At 40.5% G+C, this 25,037-nt stretch overlaps 2 protein-coding genes across 16 annotated transcripts in view; both read right to left on the bottom strand.

The window, feature by feature from the left end:
• Window positions 1-6,915, bottom strand: part of SERPINC1 (serpin family C member 1) — a 43,455-nt gene extending 36,540 nt beyond the window's left edge. For 6 of the 8 annotated variants that reach the window (XR_003428542.1, XR_003428543.1, XR_003428541.1 and 3 more), the window contains exons 1-5: window positions 4,816-4,961; window positions 4,354-4,723; window positions 3,815-4,030; window positions 2,985-3,122; window positions 863-1,253 (exon numbers count right to left, since the gene is read on the bottom strand). Coding sequence is in view for 3 of the 8 variants with exons in the window: in XM_027086288.1 (XP_026942089.1) it covers window positions 863-1,253; window positions 2,985-3,122; window positions 3,815-4,030; window positions 4,354-4,723; window positions 4,816-4,934 (1,234 nt within the window). In the remaining 5 variants the exon portion in view is untranslated. Of the gene's footprint in view, window positions 1-862; window positions 1,254-2,984; window positions 3,123-3,814; window positions 4,031-4,353; window positions 4,724-4,815; window positions 5,003-6,776 lie in introns of those variants that run through there. The other 2 variants (XM_027086286.1, XM_027086287.1) reach the window with 2 other exon arrangements.
• Window positions 6,818-25,037, bottom strand: part of RC3H1 (ring finger and CCCH-type domains 1) — a 105,940-nt gene continuing 87,720 nt past the window's right edge. For 2 of the 8 annotated variants that reach the window (XM_027086273.1, XM_027086280.1), the window contains one exon: window positions 16,915-24,482. In XM_027086273.1, the coding sequence (XP_026942074.1) occupies window positions 24,332-24,482 (151 nt within the window). In that variant the 3' untranslated portion in view covers window positions 16,915-24,331. Of the gene's footprint in view, window positions 6,938-6,999; window positions 7,106-7,193; window positions 8,918-16,914; window positions 24,483-25,037 lie in introns of those variants that run through there. The other 6 variants (XM_027086278.1, XM_027086277.1, XM_027086276.1 and 3 more) reach the window with 6 other exon arrangements.

Below are 25,037 nucleotides of genomic sequence, written 5' to 3'. Positions count from 1 at the left end.
TTTAATCTCCTGCTTCAGCTCATGGCGGGGGTTGGGGTGGGGGGGTGAGGACTCTGTTCTTAAAGAAAAACTCACTCCATCTGGTAGGAATGTCTTCCCTTCCAGTGTGGCAACACTTTGGGAGTGGTTTTCAGACTTAGTTTAAAGACAGACCATTAAAGGTAAATCCAATTAACTAACGTTGTAAACTCCTTTTTAAAAAAGAGATATTTTAGGGAATTCCCTGGCAGTCCAGTGGTTAGGACTCCGTGCTCTCACTGCCAAGGGTTCAATCCCTGGTCGGGAACTAAGGTCCCACAAGCCACACAGTGCGGCCAAAAAAAAAAAAGAGAGAGATTTTAATGCATATTTTTTAAAGGATGGTGGGTTGGAAGAACCAAACCAACTTAACACCGTTATCAAAGTATCAAAACTGGGAAGGGGGTGACTGTATCTGTCCATGTGACCTTAGAAATCACATGAGCCCTTTGGAATATCAGGTGAAGAAGGGCTATTACATGTCAGCTATGCCTATTTTGTGGGACCCGGATGTCCCTGGCTCTTAATCATATCTGTCTCCTTGCTCTGAATTTTCTGATGCTTTTCAAGTTCTTTTCTACCTGGTCCCATCTCTTCTATCAGTTACAGACTCAAAAGGTTCCAGTGCCATATGGGCCTGTGGAGATCCAAGAGCCAACGTCCCATTTTACAGAAGAGAAAACTGACACCTTGAGAGGGAAGGGATTTCCCTGAGTTAGCAGTAGAGCTGGGATTAGAATCCAGGTGTCCTGATTCGCCCTTTTCTACTCTTTCCCCATCTCTTCCACCTTTGGTCAGACTTCTTTGGGGACAGAGAGAGGAGGAAAGTCCTTCCTGCACTCACCTGGGAGCTTGGACTTCTCAGGGCTGAAGAGGTCCTCAAGGCCCATGTCTTGCAGCCGCTCTTTCACGCTGAAGCTGTCCTCAATGCGGAAGCGGGGCATGTGGACCACAAGCAGTGTCTCTGTCAGCTCATCTAGCCACTCCTGCAGCACCTCTGGGGTGAGTTCCTGTTCCACCTTGGTCAGGCTCTTCTCAAGCTTGGGCAGGATGAGCACCATGGTGATGTCATCACCCTTGAAGGGCAACTCAAGCACCTGGGTGCCCTCTGCCACGCGCCGATAGCGGAACTTGCCTTCCTGGTACATCATGAATACCGAACACGACTCCCCATCGGCCTTGTAGAAAAGTTCCTTCCTTGTGTTCTCAGGGCTGAACTTTGACTTCCACAGGCCCTGGAAGAAGACGCCAGGTGGGAGAATCACAAAGCAAGAAGACCAAAAACATCCGTAGGAGAATATTGACATGGGAAGTAGTCACAATATTTTATTATATTAATATGTAAGTGTAATTGTTAAGAACAAAGGCTAGAGGGATATGCATGCAAACGTCTTAACACTGACTGTGTCAGAGTGATAGAATCATGAGTCATTTTTTTCCTGTGAACTTTTCTGTATTTCCTAGATTTTCCTAGGTTTTCAGCAGTTACTATTTGCTTTTATAACAAGAAAAATAAAAACAAGAACAACCTACTGGCCTCTTTGCAAGTCTCTTCTGGAGTTTAAATCTAACTGCCTTTTGCTTTCTGCCTCCCACCAGCCTCTTTCTCAAAGGACATCCTCCAAAATGCTGGGCTCTGTTCCTGATGAATAAAGCCAGACAGAGGTAATAACCCCAGGGGGGTCATCTGGGAGTCCTGCTGGGCAGAGAGTGAGGCCTGGCCAACTTTCTGTTCAAAGAAGGAGGGGATACAAGACACCTCTTTGACATTTCTGAGTTGTAATTATCATTCCCTGTCATCTTCTGGCTCTTTGATTTTGGGACAAGTCATTTAACTCTTTGAGTGGTGGCTCTTCATCTGTAAGATTAGGAGCTGGTTATCACTAATATTTGTACGATGCTTGCTGTGTGCCAGGCACTGCTCCAAGCATTTTATGTGCATTAACTTAATCCCTTCAGTAACCGTGTAAGGTAGATGTATCATTATTACCATTTTATAGATGCAGAAGTCGGGGCATAGAAGAGTCTCAAGTAACTTACTCAAGTTTGCAGTCAGAAATGGAAGAGTCAGAATTTACATTAAGTAATCTGTCTGAGCAGCCCAAGTTCACATTTGTGATGTTATGAAGGTCAGGAGGACTAATAAAAGGCAAAGTGTTCCATAAATTGTAAAGGGCAGTACACATTGTAGAAATGCAACCTACTCCATTCTTAGGGTGAGGGACCCCCTAAGCAACAGAGTAATTGCCAACAGCAGTGACTGGCTAACCCCCTGGGCCCAGTCGGGGAGAAGAGTGTATCTGGAGCATGACCCGGGAAGGGCACAATTCAACCTGCGTTAAGCTGGAGGCCCTCCTGAGTATCAATGGTCTGTTTATTCCCAGGACCTTCTCCCTCAACCTTCCTAAATGTAATAAAGTTGGAACAGTCTTTAGAACTCTTGACTCTCTGAGAAAGACAAAGCCGTCTGCATGATCATGTAACAAGGCTTCTGCAAAGTTTGAGGTTAGTCTGGCATCAGGAGGTTCAGAAGCTTCAGGCAAGAGGAATTTTGAGTCACTGCAGAAGCTGCTCTAGATGATGGAGAAAATCTCATCACTGAGGATTGTCTATAGACTCTGTCATTTTGTTCCAGATTTCAAAATGGAGTTAATTAGGGACAGGAGAAATCGTCACATATATATGAGAATTTATTACCACGCACACCTTGCTGCTGAGCGTGCTGGGTCTGTGAGTGTGTACACTTTGCCTTGGGCCCAGAGACACTACCAGGCCCCCTTTGGACCTCAGCCCAGTAGCCACAGCCCTAGACATGACTCTAGACTCAGCAAATTTGTATTTTACCCAGACCATGCATGTACCATTTCTCAAAAAGATCTACTGACACATGCCCAATGGTATGAAAGAAGGTAAGCTGGAGGGAAAACAAGTCATCCCTGAGGTCTCCCCAGGGACATTTTGAGTACCTTGAAGTAAATGGTGTTGACCAGCACCAAGACAGTGAACTCATTGATGGCTTCTGGGGGAATGACATCAGTGATACGCCCATCAGTCTTGTTGGATATCCATTGGTTGATGGTCACTCTGGACTGCTCTGCATTTCCCTGAGGAGAACAGGAAACAAACCTACGCAACTGTGCTATTCAATTGGCTTCTCCATTTCCCTGTGAAGCACTTTATTTCGTCCATCATCCCTCTGCTCTTTCCCACCATTTGGTTAAGCCATCTCTCTAACCCAGATTGGGGAAACCTCACATATCTAGTGTAGTGTTGTGAATCTTTCATATCGTTAATAAATGGTAACAGAAGAAAGAGAAAGAAAGGAAAGAAAAAGAGGAAGAAATAAAGAAACAGAAGAGGAGAAATATAGTCTGAGAAAAGAAAACAAAATATTATCTTCTCTGACTCTGGAAATTTGAACTCTTATGAGTATTCATGAGATATGTTCTATGGGAAGCTAATGAGTGACACAGGAGTTGGGAGGTGGGCAGGAGAGATGCCCATGTGGTCCAAAAAGTTTGAGAAATACTGATTGAATAAAGTCAGTAGATTTCAGGACTTTTATATAACTTTTATATAACTTTTTCAGAGCAGCCTCTACAATCCAGAGATTACATTGATTTCTCAGGTTTCAAGCAAGAATACATATCCCAGGGGCTCTGACTTATAGTTTTATAACACCTCCACCTGCCTTCAACTACCACAGCAGTGTTAATTTGGATCCTGCTTCTCTATCTCTTTAATTTCTGAGTGGAGAAGAAGAACTCTGAGGTCAGGGATGACATCTGCAACTCACCTTGAAGTCCAGGGGCTGGAGCTTGGCTCCATATACCATCTCACTGATGTCCTGGTAGGTCTCATTGAAGGTAAGGGATTTGTCTCCAAAAAGACGGTTGGCTGATACCAACTCAGAGGATTTATTGGCTTTTCGATAGAGTCGGCAGTTCAGTTTGGCAAAGAAAAAGTGGATCTGATCAGATGTCTTCTCAGAGATGGTATCAAACTTAAAAACCTGTAGAAGCCAAAAGAAAATAGCGGTGGGTCTGGTAAAGCAGCCTGGCTAACATGGGTGGTGAGCACAGTGCCCCTCAGCCCCTGACCAATAGTTGTGAGTCCCTTCAAACACAGTGCCTGGCACAGCATAAATGCTCAGCTCATGCTTTCCAGATGAATAAATGGATAAAAGAAGAATAAAGGGTAGGAAGGAGAAAGAGAAAAAGAAACACAAAGAGACTGGGATACCACCCAAAGTCTCTAAACGGCTCTAGACCAACACATAGATGTTCTCCTGGGTGTTCCAGCAAGGAGGTTAGGCAGAAGGGCTTTGGGTTGTACCTCCATCAGCTGCTTGAGGGTGTTGTCACAGGCACCCAGCTTGGTCATAGCAAAAGCTGTGGAGATACTCAGAGGTGACAGGAAAATGTTGTCCTTGTCATTCTTCTTGTCTGCCAGATGCTGATAGAAGGTGGCGGCAAAGTGGGAATTGGCCTTGGACAGTTCCCAAACCCGCCGGTTGGTGGCCCCGGGGATCTTCTGCTCTGAGCCCTCGCCCTCGGTTGCTTTCTTCTCTGGGGCACGGTAAATACACATGGGATTCATGGGAATGTCCCGAGGCTTGGCTGTGCAGATGTCCTCCCCAGGGCTCCAATGACAGGTCACACAGCTCCAAAGGCCAATAAGCAGCAAGGAGAGAAGACATACACTCCTATAGGGGGACAGAAAGCCGAGTTAAGCTAGGCTGAGAAATCACCTGTCCCACTGCCCACCACAGATTTGCCCCAGTAAAGCATAGATTACCATCCCACCTGCTGTGGCCAGGAGGAGGGCCAAAATCTTTGAAAAGTACAAGGGCCCGGGACAAGTCCAGTCCTGGACTCCTTACAAGTGGATAGTTTCACTTGCCTGGCCATAGTCATGTTGAAATTAGAATCAACTATTGAAGTAACTGAGGTTATTAGAAGTATTGTGTGCCCAAGGCCTCATGCTGGAAAATATAAAGAATGCAAAGTTTCCAATTGGTGAGATGGGACATGCACACAAGAAAAATGGCAGAGAACTTTAGTGCCCAATGAAAACTTAGGTCAGTTGGAGGAGACATTAACAGAAGCTGATTAGGGAAGGACTCAGAAATAGATGGATTTTTAACCTGGATGTTAAAGGATTGGGAGGATTTTGATTGATTCAGCAGATGGATTTCAGCAACATGAGAGGGCTAAGGAATGAATTCTCCTAATTTGTCAATTTCATGATCTCATTTTTTAAAAAGTGAAATTAGTTTTATTTACTTTAGCCACAATCAATGTGCTGAAAACACCGGAAGTCTCTAGCTCCAGCCTAATCCTTCCACTGAGTTCCAGACCAGTTGTTTGCTGGACAATTCCACCTGGATGTCCTGCAGATTCCTTAGTGAAATACGAACAAACTGAACTCATAACTCTCACCCACACACGTTTCTCCTTCTGTGTCCTTCAACTCAGCAAATGGGACCCACAGTTACCTGAGAGCCACCCTGGATTTCTCCCTCTTACCCTTCTTATTAGTCACACCCTAGATTCTATGCATTCTGTTTCCTTGTTCTCTCGCTGCCTTAGTTCAGGCCCTCAGCATTTTCTGATTCTTAGAAGTTTTAGTAACTTCCAACCTGTATTCGCTAAAGTAAATAAAACTAATTTCACTTTTTAAAAAATGAGATCATGAAATTGGCAAATTAGGAGAATTGGGACACCCAATTAAGTAAACCAAGAGATAAACGCTCTTGTAATGTTTTTGTAGATAAGACATGAGGGGCCAGGAACTTCCTGTGGCTGACTTGGGGCCCTTAGGTCTAGAGAGGGGAGTCTGCATGAGGGTACTGAGTCTTCTCAATCTTCCCCCAGCAGAAAAGCAGGTTATGCACGCAGTGAAGAAAGGACTCACCAAAGTGGTCTGCTGGGCAAGCGTGGGGCTGGCTGGAAGCTGGGGGCAGCTGAGGGGTACTTGGCTTCTTGCATGATCTGAAGTGAACCCTGCAGTCCTTTTAAGAACAGAGGCACAGAATGGGAGAGCAGAGGCACTGAGGGAGCCATGGAAGGCAGGGTGAGGAAGCAGAGAGAATCTTGCCATTCTTCTCCTCAGCTTACTTGCCTCTGTTTCCCATTTTGTCCCTCAGCTACATTTGGAAATACAAGTGGAGGCTGAGGGGGCCCTAGGAGTTCTGTTAAGCACAAAGAAAAACCAAGGTGGTCAAGCCACAGCCTCACTTCTAGCTTCCTGTAAAAAACCAGATCAAGAAGGGAATGTGTGTGATGTTGAGGGCTGCAGTCCTTTGTCAAAGGTCACTGAGACCTTGGGTGGGGGGATGGGGGATGTGATGGGGGTGGGGCAGGGGGGAATTGAGTGGAAGGAGGAGCAAAAAGGGAGTTAGGAGGTCCTCATAGATTAAATTTGTCCTCTTTTCAGATGTATGGAAGGCCCAGCAATTCCCCTTGGAGCATCTCCTGGACTGCTGTGAGGGCTGACACTGATGCAGCATCTCTGTACAAGGGAAGACATCCCCTGTTTCTTGGGTTAAGAATCCAAGGTGTGGCTTAGGGTAAGGCCTTACCCCTAGAAGGGAGTGGGAGGGAGGGCACTTGGAATGACGTCTTCCAAACAAGTCTGTTTAAAACTACCACGGAGAGGGCCTGGTCTTCTCGAAGGTGTCGAGGTCATCCTGGTGAGTCCCTCAGAGGTCAGAAAAGCCAGTGAGGGCATGCAAAGGGAAAGCTCACCCCTCTTACCTTTTTCCAGCAGCTACAGTTCCTATCCCATTGGAAAGCATGGTTGCTAATCTTCCACAGGTCTGGGCGAGTGGAGATAGTGTGGTTTGAGGCAATCCCTCTGAACTGGTTCTTTCCTCTAAATCTGGATGAGGTTCCAGAGGCTAGGATGGGGGATGGAGCTGGTGAGGAGGGGAGGCCTGAGGTCAAAGGCTGATGACCTGCTCCCAGGGTTAAGCAAAGTGTAGAGCCCAGTGCTGGTTAATTAGTAGAGAAGTTTTAAAGTTCAGTCAGGTCCAGAGAAAGAAGGTCCACCTTTCCTACCCATACTCCCTCACTTTCTTCTTCATCTTTATAGAAAAGGAAAAGGAGAACATGTTCACAAATTCAAACTTAGAAAATACCTAGCTGATGAGAACTTCGCAGGAATTTTTTTTCTTTTTTCCTGGTTAACTAAACCAGGAGGTAGAAGATAGTCTATTTTCTACATAAATAAAATAGTATATAACTAGCCAAGTTGACTGTCCAGAATGAGAGGTAGTCTTCTACCTCTCAGTGCAATATCCTCTTTCTCACAGGTTTTTAGGGAAAGAGAGAGAATAAGAGCCCACGTTATCTAATCATAGGGGAGAGAAGAGAAATATTCTGAAACAGGTGCTACTTTCAGGCCTCTAAGAGCTGATGTGTCAGTGACCCAGTCAAGGACACACAATGGTTACACCTGTGTGTACAGTGGACTCATTCCCCATTCAGCCTTGAAGTGGTGGGAGGGGGCACAGGAGCAGGGGCCTCAGGGTGCTGCCAAGGACATTTCTGGGGTGGATGAGCTGGGTGGGAAATACTTGGAAAAATTCTCTTGGGGAATCAGGAGACAGGGTGGGGCAGGTGAAAAACATACATGCAACTACTGACATACTTCTAAGAAGCAAACAGAATGAATTATTTTTATTTATTCATATTGTTATTTTTACTTATTTTAGTTATTGGGGAAATGGAGTCAAACTAATGGAGAAAAGGGCAGGTTTATGTTTATTTCCCTCTTCCTAAATAGCCAAAAACAGTATCATAAGGATTGCTGCAACTGTATTCACAGGATACAAGTATGCCACCTTCTGTGTGACTGAAGACTTCTTGAAGTTGGTACAGTCACAGGCATTCTAAAGAGTTCTTTATTCATTAGACAGGAAATCTCTACCTAGACTGAAGCTGCGTCTAAGTTCTTGACTGATTTAGACCCTGGACATCTCGAGGGCCCGTGTACAGTATGAAATTACAAGGAACTGTCCTTAAAAACCCCAGAATGGTTGGAGGCTCCTTGTCACTCCAGATTAAAGACAAGTGGAAAGTCTCCTATTCAACCACTTGTGTTCAGCAAACACAGGAGCACTACCTGAGTCAGCAGGCACTGTTCTAGGGACTGGGAGCTCCAGACAGGAAGACATGCAGTGATCACATAAAGGAATCAGTATATAAAAAATAGATCTATAACATGTCAGTCAGGTGTTAATAAGGGTTACAGAGGAAAATACAACAGGGCAAGGGGATAGAAAGTGATGGGAGGAGGTAAGGAGGCTACTGTTGTAGAAAGGAGGTGGGAAAGGCCTCCCTAATAAACTGACACTAAGGGACCAGAATAAAATGAGGGAGGGAGTCAAATATCTTTGGGAAGAGCTTTTCGCACAGAAGAAACAGGAGATACAAAGATCCTGAGGTGGGAATATGCTGTTCAGACCTATTGTTCCAGCTTGTAGGAGTTGTGAGACTTGTGCCTTGTAAAGAAGGTCCTTGGAGGAAGGCAGGTGAGGGGACCCTGCCCAAGGGGTAAAGGGGGTCTGGTGAACATCTGTGGGAAAAGAGATAAGGGTGCAGATACCACCTGGCCAGGTAGTGAAGAACTATACATCAGGGGTTGTGTTTAATTTCTTCATCCATTCATTGAGTCATATGATCATTTAATTAACAAATGTTTAATAAATGCCAATACGTACCAGGCATGGTTGGTGCTGGGCCCGGGGTTATAAAGATGACTTTGTCCTCAAGGAGCACCGTGCTTCACAGCAGACCCCAGACATGAAGATAAACATCCCAATCAATGCTACTGGCCATCTGACTAAAGTGTGTATAGGGGAAGGGGAAGGGCAGACAGGTGGGTGTCCATGGAACTGGGGTCAGGAGAGGGAAAGATCAGGAGGTGATAATGTAAAAATTTCTTAATTTGCAAGACTAAGACACAAAGTCTTTTTATTTTAAAATAATTTTAAAGTAATAAAAAAGTTGCAAAAATAGTACAAAATATTCTTGTATACTCTTCATCCAGATTCCCCAAATGCTCACATTGTTAACATTTTACCACATTTGCTTTTTGCTTTGCTTTTGGTATTCTTCTTTCTCTCTCCCTCTCCCTCTCTCTGTTTCTCTCTGACTCCCTCTCCCTATTATTTTTCTGTACTGTTTGAGAATAATTTGCAGATATAATGCCCTTTTACCCTTATGAAGACTGAGGTTCCTAAAAACCAGGATATTCCCTTATATGACCACAGTATAAGATCAAAGATAGGAAATTGACAGTAATATAGTACCATTTTCAAATCCATATATCTTATTCTAAATTTGCCAAGTGTCCCACTAATGTTCTTTATAGCAGTTGTTCTCAAAATTTTTGGTCTCAGGATCTCTTTATAGTCTTGCTAAATTACATCTAATTATTTAAATAGTTTATATAAAATAGTTTTGCCTTCATGAATACACTGTAAGGTTTTGTGGACCTCCTTGGATCCCTGGATCACACACTGGGAAACATTTCATAGCCCCCAAAAGTCCACTCCCCCCCACCCCCCATTTCCTGGTCCAGGGTCACATTGCATTTAATTGTCATGTCTCTTTGGTCTCCTCTAGTTTGGAAGATTTGCTCTCTTTTGTCTTTCATGACTGTGTAATTTTTTAAGAGTATGGGCCAGTTATTTTTATTTTTAAAATAAATTTATTAAATAATTTATGGCTCCGTTGGGTCTTCGTTGCTGCGTGCAGGCTTTCTCTAGTTGCGGTGAGCGCGGGCTACTCTTCAACGTGGTGTGCGGGCTTCTCATTGCGGTGGCTTCTCTTTGTTACAGAGCGCTGGCTCTAGGCGCGCGGGCTTCAGTAGTTGTGGCACGCAGACTCAGTAGTTGTGGCTCTGGGCTCTAGAGCGCAGGCTCAGTAGTTGTGGTGCACGGGCTTAGTTGCTCCACGGCATGTGGGATCTTCCTGGACCAGGGCTCGAACCTGTGTCCCCCACATTGGCAGGCGGATTCTTAACCACTGCACCACCAGGGAAGTCCCCGGGCCAGTTATTTTTGAAGAACGTCTCTCAATTTGAGTACATCTGAGGTTTCCTCAGGATTAGATTCAAGTTATACTTTTTTTGGTAGGAATACTAAAGAAATAATATTGTACCCTTCTTAGTGCATCGTATCAGGAGGCACATGATATCAATTTGCCCCATTACTAGTGATGTTAATTTTGATCACTTGGTTAAGATCAGGACTGCCGAGTTTCTTTCTCTGCTGTAAAATTACGATATTTCCCTTTTTATTAAACAAGTATCCTGAAAGAAGATACTTTGAGAATATAAGATACGTCGTTTTTCATCAGACTTTCACCTGCTAATTTTAGCATTCCTCAGTGGTTCTTTGCAGACTTTTTAAGCACTGTTCTTTTCCTAGTTCCCACCTGATTCCCTAAAAAGGATTACCACTGAAACCATTAGAATTCAAAGACATCAACTAAGTTAGACAACACACTCTTGCTAGGGTGTGAGGAAAATGCCCTTTCACTCATTGCTGATGGGAGTGCAGAATGCTATAATCCTTTGAAGGAAATCTGGCAATACCAGCATTACAAATGAGTTTACCCTTTGAGCTGGAAATCCCACTTCAGAAAGTGTATCCTACAGACATATCTGCATAGGTATAAATTAAGTTACCAATTGTAACTTGATTTGCAATGGCAAAAGACTAGAAACAACTTCCATCTATAGCAGACTAGTTAAACCAAGGTACATCCCCACAATGGAAAACTATGCCACTGTCAAAAAGAATGAGGCTGTTCTCTTTGTACTGATATGGAAGGATCTCTAGGCTCACTAAGTAGAAAAAAGCGAGCTGCAGAGCAGTGTTTATAGTATGCTAACTTTTGTATCACAAAGTGGGGATGATGGAGCAGGTGCAGACAGACAGGGGTGGAAGTGAGATTTGTCAATATGAACCTTCTTATTTTTCTATTTTTCAATGTCAATATTATTATCACCTAGTCAAGAAGGTCTGGACTTTGTGAGCAACAAGGGCATCAGGGTTGTGTCCCACAGAGGCTTGGGGAGAGAGGAGTACCAGGGCATGACACAAAGGTGGTGGCAGCACCAAAGAGGAACTAGAAAGAGCCTGAGCCCCTGGCTGGTGACAAAGAAGGAAAGGAGACTGAGAGAAGCCCAGTTCAGGTGGAACTGATGGAACAGAGGTGTTGAGGTGCGCCCTGACTGGCAAAATTATTTCTAATGACTGTATAATATTTCATTGTCTAGAATTTAACCATTACTTCACACTAGCTCATGTCAAAAATCTTTAAATCTTTTCTTGTTTTGTTTTTTTTGGTCGCACCTCGCAGCACGCGATCCCTGACCAGGGATCAAACCTGTGCCCCCTGCAGCGGAAGTGCAGAGTCTTAACCACTGGACCGCCAGGGAAGTCCAAAATCTTTAAATCTTTGAATATGAAAATGATAGGTTCCAGTTACTACATTCCAGGATCTATGCTAAGTGCTTTGCAGGCATTAGCTTATATAATTCTCGTCAGCTCTACCAGGAAGATAATAATATGCCCAGTCTACAGACGAAACAACTGCTATTTACAAGGGTTAGGAACTTGCCCCAAATTACAAAGCTGGCAAAGGTGAGATTCAAAGCCTTGTCTGGATAGCTATCAAGAAAATGTCCCTGCCTTCCCAGGTTAAAACTTACAGTGTCCAACTGTTTTTCTTGGGGTAGTGTTTATGATATGTCACCATCTGGTTCGTCTCCTCTGGGTAGTCTCTATCAAGTTTGCCCAGGTGTCCTTCAAAATCCAGGACCCAGAAGCAAACTCAGGGACTGCCACCTTTTCCTTTGGTTGCCCATATTTAATTAGAAAGCATTTGTCTCTGACGCACATTCCAAATGAGACTTTCAATTGGTCTTTTGGAGTCTTTAATACCAGCCCAGTCTTTGGTTCTCTTGCACACAGCTCCCCTTGGCTTTCATTGTCTAGATTTTGATGATCCCAAATCCCTTTCCTTTTGGTTCATCTTAGACTGATTTGATGAGGAAAGGAAAAAACAGCTTGTACACTGGGCGAACTAATCTGGGTCTCTATCTCTCCCCTCCCCTCCACTGTCACTGGTATTCTGTAAAGTGTTGTAATAATTGTATATTTTTAAATCAAATTCTTCATGGAAACTTCTAACCATTTCTGGAACTGGAGGTAAACTTAAGAACTTTTATCAGATAAAAATTAGCATTACTTCTCTCTATTCTGAGCAAAAACAAGGTTGGAAGGATCTCAGAGGCCTCTGTGCTTTGCTGTGTTAGGGGTAGATTTGAGGAGCCATGGAGAGGAAAGAATGTAACATTCAATCACCCTCTCTTTTCTTTTTAATACTTCCTTCAACATCAGTAATAAAATAAAAAATTCCTCTTTCCCTAGCCTTGCCTCTGGTCTCAGTAGTAACTCCTGTGAGCAGGTAATTGAGCTGATCCCCACCACTGCCTCACTTCCTGGGCTGTTCTGTTCTTTTCTTTGGATCCAAGAGTAAGACCTTGGCAGAGAACAAACAGTAGAGCTGAGCCCCTGCTGTGGTTACTGAGTAACTCAAAGCTTAACTCTTCCACAGAAATTCAGCAAAACATCTAGCACAAAAAACAGAGTTGTCTTCAGCTCTCTTAGGTTTCTAGTTTACTTGGTGGTTACGACATTTTAATTAAGGTGAAATAAAGTTTATCGAAGTAAATCCTGCATTATCATTTGGCAGCTTTCAGGTGAGATTCTCAAAGCATCTCATTGGAATTTGTCCAAATTCTCACAACTGTTAGAAAGTTCAGTTTTGGTTTCAGGGAAACCAAATGGAAACCAAATCAAAACAACAAATATTTATTGAACATGTCCAGTGCACATGCCACTGGGTCTTGAATGTACCAGGTACTCAATAAATATTTGTGTTTGAAGATACCCAGGTTCAGAGTAGTTTTGCTGACTTATTAACAGGAAAATAACTTTAAATTCCTCCCAAGTGGAAAGTTAAGATTATCAAGTAAAGTAAAAATGCTTACTTATACAGAGGAATTGACACCATGTATGAACAGAAACACCAGACAAGGGTATTCTTGGGAGGTTGAGCAAGAGAGAGTTGCATGGAGTCAAAGCTCATTGCTTCTACGTTAGTTCAGGAAGTTGTAGGTGGTAAGAGAGAAATTGGGAAGACAGCAGAGGCAGAGGTAGAGGTAGTGGGAGAAAGTTCCCTGGAGAGATAGGGGTTGCTTGGACAGACCAAGAAGCAACGGGAAGAAACTCACAGTAAAGCTAAGGCCAAGGGTGTGTGTTTTGATAAGTACAGGTCAATTGTGTGACTGGTGTCTCTTACCTACCTCTGCGGAGGGCTGCTCTAGCAAATTTGACCAAGTCCATTTGAGGGTTGAGGAGGAAATGAGGGGCTAGAAATGAAGGTAGTTTGGCAGCTTTTATCCCATCAGGACATCGTTGGTTTCAGGTCCTTCCCAAATGGCCAGTGCTGTAAACCAACAGATACTGCTTGGGCACAGGCTGTTCTAACTTTGAACAGAAACAAGTTTCAGGAATCACATCTTGGTATGGCTACAGAGGTTCAGCTAACCAGGGAATGCTGCTAGAGACAAAAACCCTGGAGATGCTCAGAGAGAAACGGGCCAGCCCACTCTGGAAAGGCAGCCTGCGTCATGCCCTAAGGCCAGGATTTCATCAGGCTGCCTGGCTTGCTGTCACGATAACAAAATGCCCAGTTAGATGATAATGGTTAAGCATAGGGACTGAAGAAAATTAGCATGTTTTAGTTCATAATAACCTGAACACTTTCGGACCTGGGAAGATAGCAAGGTGATGATAAACTAAGGTTACTGTAGGTTTTCCATAAAACTGTATTTTTTAAGGGCTTTGACACTGCAAAGGTAATTTTTTCCCTTTAACTTGATAATATGGGATCAGGTCTTGCGCTTGGTCAAGGGAATTACGGGAAGCACCTGATTTTGGTGGCATCCGTTTGATGGCGCCCATTTGGGTGTTTAGAAATGCCAGTTATGCTCGTGCTGTTCTCAGAAATTCCTCCCCTCCTCTTCATTCCCATTGTCCTGGTGCAAGCCCTCATCATTTCTTGTAAGTCTACTGCAACAGATTCATAACTGAGCTCTCAGCCTTAGGCCCTATTCCACTTCAAATCACAATCATCACATCACTCTCGGGCTTAAAATCTATACTGGTTTTTAATTGCTAAAGGATAAAATCACAACTCAGAAGGGTACATAAAGCTTTTCAAGACCTGGCCCTCCTCAAATGCAAAAACTTCCCTGAATTACCTTGTTTCTCCCAGCCTTAGACACTTGCCTTTAAGTGGTCTCCAAGCAGTGCTAATTATGCCTTACAATCTCACTCATTTCACTAAAAGGTTTAAGTCTGATAGGCAGAAAACTGGATCCTTCTGCTTCTAAAATTGTCTATCACGTAGAAAGAACCCTACTATTCGAAAGTGTGGTCTTCTGACAAACAGCACTGGTATCACCTGGGAGCCTGTTAGATCATCTCAGGCCCCACTCCAGACCCGCTGAAACAGTAACTGCACTTTAACAAGAGCCCCAGGTGAACTGCATTCATGTTAGGTTTGAGAAGCACCGACACAGAAGCTTCTCAATGAACGAACATGAATGAAGAGGCACAAACCTGATCCCTTTAATTCCCCTGCTTACAACCCTTCCTTGGACTCCTTTTAAGAATAAAACGCAACTTTGTGATCTGGCTCTGCATCCAAAGCCACTAGCTCACTCTCTCTACTCTAACTTCAATGACCTTCTTCGTTTCCATAAGAGTCTTTTTTCTTTCGCAGAGTTCACCCATCGTTTTTTCTCTGATTAGGAGTCTCCTGCCCCGCCCCTGTGCAGTCCCCCCAAGCTGTTTCTTACCTTCAATGCCACTTCCTCAAGAAAGCCTTTGCTGGCTAGCCAAGCAAGGCTAAATCTTCCTTGTGTATAGCCTCACAGCTCCTTGCTCTTCTCTTTTGAGGACAGCTGTGGTTGCATAATCCTTTGGTGATTCTGTCTAGTGCTTTGTAGATGATTTATGTTATGTATCCTTAAACTGTATACATGTCAAGTTCGTAAGGAGTCTGAGATCCTTAAGGGTAGAGAGTATTTTCCTCTTTGTCCCCTACAGCGTTGTGCCATATAGGGAGTACTCAGTAAATTACTTTAGTAAATACTGTACTAAGTGTTCAGTGAGTAGTTGAAAGTTTACTTTTGATGTGCTAGGTGTTCCAAATAAGGGTGGCAGCCATTAACTAAATGAGCCACAATGTTGGAAAGCAGAGTGATTTACAAATTGATCATTGCAGATTAGCTGATTACTGGGATTGAGATGCTAATATACACAAAAAAATCAAACTCATGTTTTTTAAAAACTAAATTTATTTATTTTTGGCCGCATTGGGTCTTTGTTGCTGCACACGGGCTTTCTCTAGCTGTGGTGAGCAGGTGCTACTCTTCGTTGCGGTGCGTGGGCTTCTCATTGCGGTGGCTTCTTTTGTTGTGGAGCACAGGCTCTAGGCGCACGAGCTTCAGTAGTTGTGGTGTGGGGGCTTCAGTAGTTGTGGCTTGCGGGCTCTAGAGCGCAGGCTCAGTAGTTGTGGCACACGGGGTTAGTTGCTCTGTGGCATGTGGTATCTTCCCAGACCAGGGCTCGAACCTGTGTCCCCTGCATTGGCAGTTGGATTCTTAACCACTGCACCACCAAGGAAGCCCTCAAACTCATATTAATCAATGAGTCTCAGTGTAAGGGATCACAAAGTACCCTGTTGCTTGTAAGCAGGGTAGGCCTAGGTAAGTGGTAAAGACAGCAAGTGTGGTTCTGGAATTCCCATTCTAGCTTTTATGACATTCAAGAATGGTTGGAATAGTTACCATCCTTCATACCCTCTGAACTTTTTCTTACTGTGGCCCCTTCTCTTGAGGTCAGATATGGTACTAACGGACAACTAATTGCTAACTGATGGTACAAGGAGTGATGTTTGTTCACTGGTAATGTATATTATTTTTCTTTTAAAAATATTCAGTTATTTTAAAGGAAACTCTAGCCATTGTCAGTTATTGTCTTTTAAAAACATGGACATTTTATTATATAACAATGTTGCTATTATCACACTGAACAAAAGTGTCATTCCTTGGTTTTATCTAATACTCAATACTTAAGTCAAATTCTCCTAACTATATTATATAAAAGAATGTTTGGTTTGTTGGAATTAGGATCCAAAGTCCACACGTTGCATGTGATTTTTGTATCTCTAAAGTTCCTTTTAATCTAGAATATTCCCCTCTTCTGCCCTTTTTTCTTCTTCATGCCATTGAGTTCTTGAATAGGGTATATTTTACAGTGGTCTCTAAGAGAAAATCCTCTAAATGCCAGGAATGACTAATTGGTGGGGATTTCAGGACAATTAGGAAAAGTGAGTAAGAACGGAAAGACAAAAAAATTGGCATCAGGAAGGTATTCAGAGCAAGGCCATGTTGCTTAAGCATAAAAAGGTTCTGATTTTAAGAGAAGGCATAAAAACTAGAACTTTGAATGTTAACCATGGAGTCTCACTGAACACTGACTCTAGGATTTCAGAACCATTACCTTTACTCCTAATGTGCAATCACTGTATAACAAATGAAGTATTCTGAACTGTGGTGTTGGACTAATTCCTGTGATATGTATAAACTTGACACTACAAGTATGTGTGTTTGTATATATTACCTACTTCTCTTTTTTTCACCTAAAAATGAACAAACAAACAAACTCCATAAAAATGGTGTAAGAAAACAATCCCAAGGTTAGAATAAGAGGGCACAGGCTCATTTACAAAAAAAGACTACGCGTTTCTCCTCATCAATTTATCATTTAATATAAATGCTGACAGAAAGCAGATAAAGACCTTGTAGACACTTGCATATATTTACAAACCAAAAGGCGAATCACCTCCTTCTACTTGTCCTTTTATCTGCAACTTGTGGGAGCCTTAAACACTAATTTGGAGCAACATGAGGCTGAGTCAGTTTCCAAGAGAATAAAGAAAGGAATAGCATTTTAACAAAATGTGGCATCTTTGATATAGACACCATGCACACAGATAATACAAATTAAAAAGATGGCCCTCATCCTCTCAAAACTCTGCAACAAGGAGAGTATGTACTTATTGAGACCCAGCATTTTGCTGTCCTAAACATCTTCCTACTACTATTTTTCTTCCACTTCACTTTTTTGAAGTCTGTTTAAAAATTCAAAATATAAACAGATTTTTAAAAAGAGAGGGAAATGGTCTATTTCAAAAACAGGGTTCTTTTTTCCTATTCCAAAAGAACTTCTAGGAGATAAAGTCTTCAAATAAGATTTCACAGTTTGCCAAGTGCTAATTTCACAGCTTGTGAAATTCCAACTCATTATGTCTTCACTTTTTAAAGAAAAGTTGGAAACACTTGGAAAAAGTAAAATTTCACAAACTTCAGCAACTTAGAAATGAGCTGTCTCTTTAAGGCTCAATATTTTTATTTCTGAACAGGAGGCAGGCAAGAAAGAACAAGGGAGCTAAAAGGCAAGGGGAGAAAAATAGGAATGCAAGAAAACTTAAAAAAAATGGTATTTTGTCTAGCACTAATTTAAGAACAGGAGATATAAATTCTCACTATTCAAACTGTAAATGATTTCATGAAGTCATTTATAACCTGACTCAAATCTCATGGGCTCCTTTATTATCCTAGATTATTTTTGACTTGTTAAATATACCTCCGCAGGGCACAATCACATACAATCAATACGATTGGTAAATTACACAAGCTCTATCCCAAGCAAATATGCATCAATGTTAAAAAGTTACTTAAAAAAACAGAAACAAAATAAAACAAAATAAAATCCACCCAAAAAGGTGATAATGACTGCAGAATGTCTCGGGGAGACTGGTATGAGCCAAATTGACCATAGTCAGGGAAAAAGGGTAAGAAGGGTAACAAGGGGAAGAGACCACACACAAGAAGAGGAATCTCACAACTGGAAAATGTTTTAAGTGGGTGAAAGGTTTTGTTCATTATCTTGATTCACTTTTTCCATTTCTGTTGTTCTAAAAACTCACGGATTCATCATCAAGTAAGATAATGAAGCCTATGGATCAATGAATAAAACAAAAAAAAAAAGAAGAAAAAAAGAAAAACTTTTTTCCCCCAAGTTCCTTTCATTCCCAGAAGGTGGGAAGAAGAGAAAGGATGAAAGGGGGAATAAAGGAAATTTAGGCAACAATACACCTGGAAAAAGTAGCTCTCAGAACAGTGTCTTAGTTGAACAGAGGATGTAAACATGATAAGCAAAAGCTTAAATGCTTTGAAATCAGAGGAGTATTTTACAGGGTGGTTCAGATATTATTGTGAGAATGGCAGCCTATCAGTGGAGAGAGATTACACTAATAAATGGTGATTTTAAAAATCAGGTTAAAAAAAAAAGGCTACCAATTATCCACCCAATAGTTTGTTTCCATTCTTTTCTTGACCCTTTCATACACCATCTGGAGTTGGGGTAGGGGCCCACCTGACAGTTTCCAGTTATAAGATGACTCTGAGTGCACAACCTAGAATGGATGCCAAAGACCTGTGAGCTCTGTCTACTTAGAGTTTAAATTAAAAACAAAACAACACACACAAAAAAACCCAACTAGAAATAATGAGACCTCAAGACAAGAAAATAAGTCACCTTATCTAGTATACAACATACATTAGGATAACAAACTCCACAGGATTTTATTTTTCTAAATACATATTTTTGGACACAATTTGTTGTGAGGCTTAAGTTCTCTCTCTTGGGTTACTGTGCCTTATTTTCTTTTGAAAATAATGGTTATTACTCTAGGGATGTTCTGCTCAGGAATAAAGTTTAGGGGAAGTTCAGTGTTTGGCTGAAAATTCAGAAGCTCTGAAAACAAGGATTCCAGTGGTGAGGTTAGTCCCTTTATCACAATAGGATTTCAAAGGGCTCTTTACCCACTTTGTTCAGTGCAGTATTGAGAATCTACCCACTGGGAACATATTTATTATTAAAAGGTGTTACTTCTTCTTGGTGGTGGCAGTTTCCTATTCTTCATTAACATTATAGCTAGCGTTACAATCTAATGCGAGTGAAAACACCTTTAGCAGTCAAAGAAATAAAATCTTAAGAACCAAACGGTAAGCTGGCATTTACTACAATTAACAGTATCTTTCGACAAAAACAACTTTCTTTTTCTAAGTGGCTCAGGAAAGTTGAAATAAGAATTTTAAAAAATATTAACTGCAATCCACCTGTAATTCCCAATAAGTAATTTCAGCAGGAAAATTTCATAAAGCTGAGCTGAAACAACAAATAAATATAAAAATCATAGCTGTCCAAGGTAGAAAGGTATGAATGTGGGCCAGCAAAATGGGCAGTCAGGTAAAATGATGACAGTAGTAGACTGCTTGCCTGTTCAATCCCTAACGTTGAACGTAAAATCTGCTTAGTTTAGTAACTCTAATTTTTATCTAAAAGGATAGGCAGACTTTTCAGGGAAGAGATCACCTTGCAAACATTATAACCATGTATCGGCAATAAAAAATAAACACAATTGGACTCTTTCAGGGTAAAAATCTAAGTAAACACTGCAGTTAATTTCCAGACAGGTTATTAATTTCCCCTAAAAAGTAACTGAGCCTTTCCTTTTAATGATATATAAGACATTACAAGTGCTTTTTACAGATAGATTTTATACATGAAACCTTTACTCAATTCTTTAAAATGAGCAAAAAAAAAAAAAACAGTAGAAAAAGATGGTTAGATCTCCATCTATAACCATTTGTACATAAGCAATAACAACCGAGTACTCTTTAATGAAAAGAATCTATTTTTCTCTGAATCTGAATATAATCTAACATGTACTGACTATAGTTACTTGACCATAGTGATAGGAGATTGTCCTTTAGGCACAAGTAAAATAACAAAAATACAACATGCTATCATGACAAGATAATCTCAACAAAAGGGAGGAGGAACTGCTTACACACAATACTGTAAAAGATGACATTCATGGTTTAGAAAAACTGAAGAATTTTCATTACTTTTACATTTTATAAGGCCAGCTAACTTTAACAGTTAACTTTAGATACATCTCCCTACACAGTATAATCAACTCACAACTACTAAGAGGTTTCACAATCGAAATGGCTACTATTTCCTCCCAAACCAAAACAGAGTAAAGCACAAGTCTTTGGCTCTCCTTTAAAGAAAACAGCAGGTTACCGTTCCTAACCAGACCTTTGTTTGCCTACCAGTAGGGCAAATACCACATTTGTGCATCACTGAGTAATAACACCATTAGAAAAGGCAACTTCACAGAAGTTATTGGCTAAGCGAATTCATTTGAATGCTCTGTTTTGAGGCAGCAAACTGTCACTGTTGCAGATTGGGGAGGGCAGTGGGTAAATCAAGGGGAATTTGCAAGATACAGAAGGGACAGAGAAAAAAAGAAAATCAAAAACTTTGAGCTCCAACCCTAAAGACCAATGGAAAGTCTGATGGAGTTACATATTCAAGGTAGCAAATGAGAATCATACCAATTTTATGTCTTTTAGGCAAAAAAATATATATAAATAAATAAATACATGGGAAAGACTAGGAGAAGGGAAGGGAAATAAAATGGGAGAAGGGAATCAACCACATTAATGCTGTATGAAATAAATTTTTATACATTCTGAGTAGTTGAGTATTTTGTAGCTGGCATTAGAAATAGTGTCTTATTATTTGAATATTACTAGAAACCTATGTTATAACTAACTTTTCTTTTGATGAGAAAAGTAACAAGGAATGGATCTTTGGTCACTTCAGCCTCTGTAAATTACCCAAGTCATGGCACCTACTGAACTTATGACAATATCTATAAGTAAGGCAAAAGAACTACATGTAAGTCAGAAAATTGAGTCTAGATATCTTATTCTCGGTTCTTCTACCCTCTTCCAGAGACTCACTGAAGAAAGAAAAAGTCCAAGTACTTTTATATTCCTAGCTGGAATAAAATTCTGGTGTTGTTATCCAGACTGAACACAATGCTTATTACTCCTACCTTAACCTTCTCAGAATTGTTCATTTTCATCTGAGATGTCTGAGTCTTGTCTTTTAATTCAGTGAAAAGCAAACAGTCATCTTCAGAAGAAATTAACATTTGAATAAGTAGAAAGCATAAAAACTGTATTTCCTATCTGACTGGTTTCATCTTCTACCTGTCTCTAAAGGAATAAATTTAAAAAGCTAGAAAAGTCAATTATTTTTCATAGATTTTAACAAAAAAGCAGTTAGAAAGTCAAGCAGTTTTGCCTGAACAGGCCATCAACCCTTATTAGCTCATCATATCACAAGGTATACAACAGAGAAAAGGAAAAGAAAGAGAAAAAAACAATGGAGGTTTTATTGAATTCCTAAAACTGCTTGTGAGCACTGCGAAAGTTGTAAGAATTTCTATGAGGTAAGGCAGAGTAACCAATTTAAAATAGGTAAATTACAGGCACAATGGGACAGTATACCTTTCTCTTGTTGTTCTACCCACTCAGATTTCCTCTAGAGTGTGAGGCCTTAGAGAGGTACAGCTAGGGTTAAGGCTACAATTTGAGATTCCCCCCATCTTCACTCCATGAAAATACCTTAAAAAGAGAAAGAGAGTATTTTACGTCAGTTCAAAACAGTGGCTTCTCTGGTTTTATTCAGAATAGGAATACTGTGTAAATTAATCCCTGTTTCTGCCTAGCTTACAAAATCAAAATGGTGAAAGGAAGAATGAGTATATTTGAAGAAAATGAACAAGAACAACAGAAGTTGAGTTATTAGGGGTTTCAACAGATACCCAAAATGGAATTTTACTTTTACTCCAAATTTCAACGAAATCAATACCCATAAATTCCTTTTCAGTACCAGAATCATTCTGAGTTCCAAATTGAACCAACTGCTCTTAAAATTTAGGAATTAAACATGTCCAAAGGAGAAATAACATCTGCCCAAATCTGCCTACAGAAGGTTAGAGGCCAAGAATGTTGTCTTTTATGGCTATAGAGAGAAATGAAAAATCTCGGGACTCTGTCAGACATAAAAGTTTCTCTCCTTCTCCCAAAAAAACAGTAAGTACTTAAAGAGTAAATAAATGTAAGAGGGTTTTAAGCAAAATAAAACAAATAAAAAAAGCAAAAAAGCAAGTGTATTTTAAAAAAAAAAGGAAAATATGGACATCAACTGATAAAATGCCTCATCTTCATTCAGTGCTTCTACCTCCCAATCAGTCATTTTATCGCAACAGCTGCGCTCATGCGAAAAAATCCATAAAACATACCCAATATATATACAGATATAGCTATGTATATATGTATATATATAATATATATATAAATTTTTATTTAAATAAAAAAGAAAGCTCGAATCCCAAGCCAATATGTGTATATCAAATCCTTGACCAGCCAGGTCTGTAGGGCATAATCAAATTCAATGTGAAATAGTATATAAACACGGTGCCTTGACTGGGCAAATTAAATAATTGCTACTCAAAAGAGTGTTCTGTTTGGACTCTCCTACTGGTAGGCAATGGCAGGACTGTATTACCCTCCCCCCACCCTCACCCCCCCCATTTGTTTCATTTAACAATATGATGGACACAGAGCTTAGACTGAGGTTGTTATGACCTCAGCAGGAGTTAAGGGTTAAGAAAATAAGAAACAAGAAAAATACAAACTCTTGCTTTTACCCAACCAAAGCAATGCAGTAACTTATTACATAACCAGTGCTTTCTGTTTTAGTAGTATAATCCAGAAAGGGAAATTTTTAGAAAATCAGGCAAACACAGGGATAGGGTGGGTGACTATATCAAATAACCCCCACTAAACATGTTTTATATGGTCTTAGTTCAGTACAGACATGTGGCATCAGAATATGTGCAGCAGAACTAAGTAATAAAAATCCTTCCTTATTCTTTTCAACATTTTCATGAAGAATCTTTTCAATATTGTAAAGCCAAGACTATAAAAATTGACTTCTAGGTACTTACTATCTACTTGTGCTGATGATTCTGAAAAGCTGCAACTGATTAATTCATGAACTATCCTTAAGATTCAGGCAGTTCGTATTTGCCAATCTCTGAAAGCCAAGGGCTCCAGTATACGGGAATTTTATACTTTTGGTTTTTGAGAGTAAAACATAACACATCCATTGAACTAATGTGGCTCTGTTCATTTTAAGTTCAAATCAAGTGTTGCAGTTTTACAACATGGTTGATTGTCCTGGTTTTTGAACATTCTATGATTTCAGCAGAGGTTCAATTTGGAAAAGCACAGCTCTAAATTTCCAACCATCACCTCAATACAGGTAATAAACCAAGTATGTATTTTCAGTGCTAATAAACTACACTTTATCCTGAAAGTAATCTCCATTTAAATCTACTAAAGCAATCTAAAATTGACTCAGGTTTCTGATTACATTAAGAGAATGAAAGGGGTCCATCCATAATATCGGAAATGAGGGCTTCAAAAATTAATTGGTAATTATCTCTCTGAAAAGCTGAAATAAACACAAAAACAAGAAATAAAGCCCTCCTGAACAATAAGTACAAAAAGTTTTAATGCCATATGAAAAACCTACCTACACATGAAGCTAGTGACCCAGAAAGAGAAAGCAGATTATGGTTTCTAAATAACAGCTCTTAGAAAGTTGGTGTGCTGCACATTTTCTAATAACTAGTCTATTACTGTCTATTTCTCAAGCACCACAGAATTCTCAGAAAGGCCAGTGCTTTTTGTCTGTTGTAATTTATGGGGTTGTGAGAGTTGGAAAGGATTGGGGGTAAGGAATTATACACACTGGGTATGTAATAATACCAAAATACAAGAAAAACCTACTTCATTAAGATCATACAATTAATCAAACAGAGTGTATATATAATATCTTCTTCTTTTTTTTAAAGCCCTGGATCCAAGGCGTCCAAAGTTATTAAAATAAAGTTCATTCACAGAACAAAAACAAATTTAATCTGAATTGCTTGCAGATACTGCTAATTTTCTTTTTCTTTTTCTTTTAAATTAAAAAATGCATTATTGTGAACTATGTGCAGGGTTTGTTTTTAGTAGTGGTGTTTGTGCACATTGCCTCCGGTGCTTTTCCTGGATTTCTCTGACCACTCTCAGAGAAAATGTTTAGAAGCTATCTGTTCTCCTACCCCTACGCCCCACAAATTGGTTAGGAACAGAAGATAAAAGTAGGACTCCTCATGTTTTAGGGAGCAGAACTGGATGTAACTCCTGATCTCTGGGAGTCATTACTGTCCCCTCCTCCCTCAGGGTCCTCTGACAGGTTCAGAGAGTTGGTCTTGTTTGATAGGAGGCCGATGTTCTCTTGTGTCAAGGCTGATCCATTCGGCACATCACTGTTAACGTTTTTTAAAAAAAAAAAAGAGTTTGGATTTTAAAAAAGGAGAGAGATAAAAATGATTATTTAGTAGAATAAAGTCAACAGGGCCTTTCTTTTTAGCAGTATGGAATGGCATACATGAATGGCATTCAAACTTTAATTTACAGCTCTATATCCACGCTTTATTTTAGCATAGGGGTTGGCAAACTAAGGCTAGCTAGCTGCCTTTTTTTTTTTTTTAACTTTGTTTTTTTTAGCTGCCTGTTTTTGTAAACAAATTTTTATTGGAACATGGCCTGCCCATTTGCTTGCATATTGTCTATGGCTGCTTTCACATTACAATGGCAGAACTGAGAGTTTTCACAGAAATAGTAAAACTCATAATTTTAAATATTCACTATCTGGCCTTTAAGAAAAAGTGCTGACCCCTGCTTTTAGCAGGTTTACTAGTACAAGAAATTGCTTTACTAGTACAAGAAACCCAGGATAACGCATGGATTTAAACAGCCAAAAACCTAAGCCTGAAAGCAACAGGGCATTAGATATTGTTGTATATCATCAGGAGGGCAAC

This window comes from Aethalodelphis obliquidens, unplaced genomic scaffold, assembly GCF_003676395.1.
Source record: "Aethalodelphis obliquidens isolate GAN/ISIS:26980383/991018 unplaced genomic scaffold, ASM367639v1 scaffold55, whole genome shotgun sequence".
In the NCBI taxonomy this organism is placed as follows: domain Eukaryota; kingdom Metazoa; phylum Chordata; class Mammalia; order Artiodactyla; family Delphinidae; genus Aethalodelphis; species Aethalodelphis obliquidens.
Note: the sequence above shows the minus strand (reverse complement) of the source record. Positions and strands in the feature narration are given on the sequence as shown.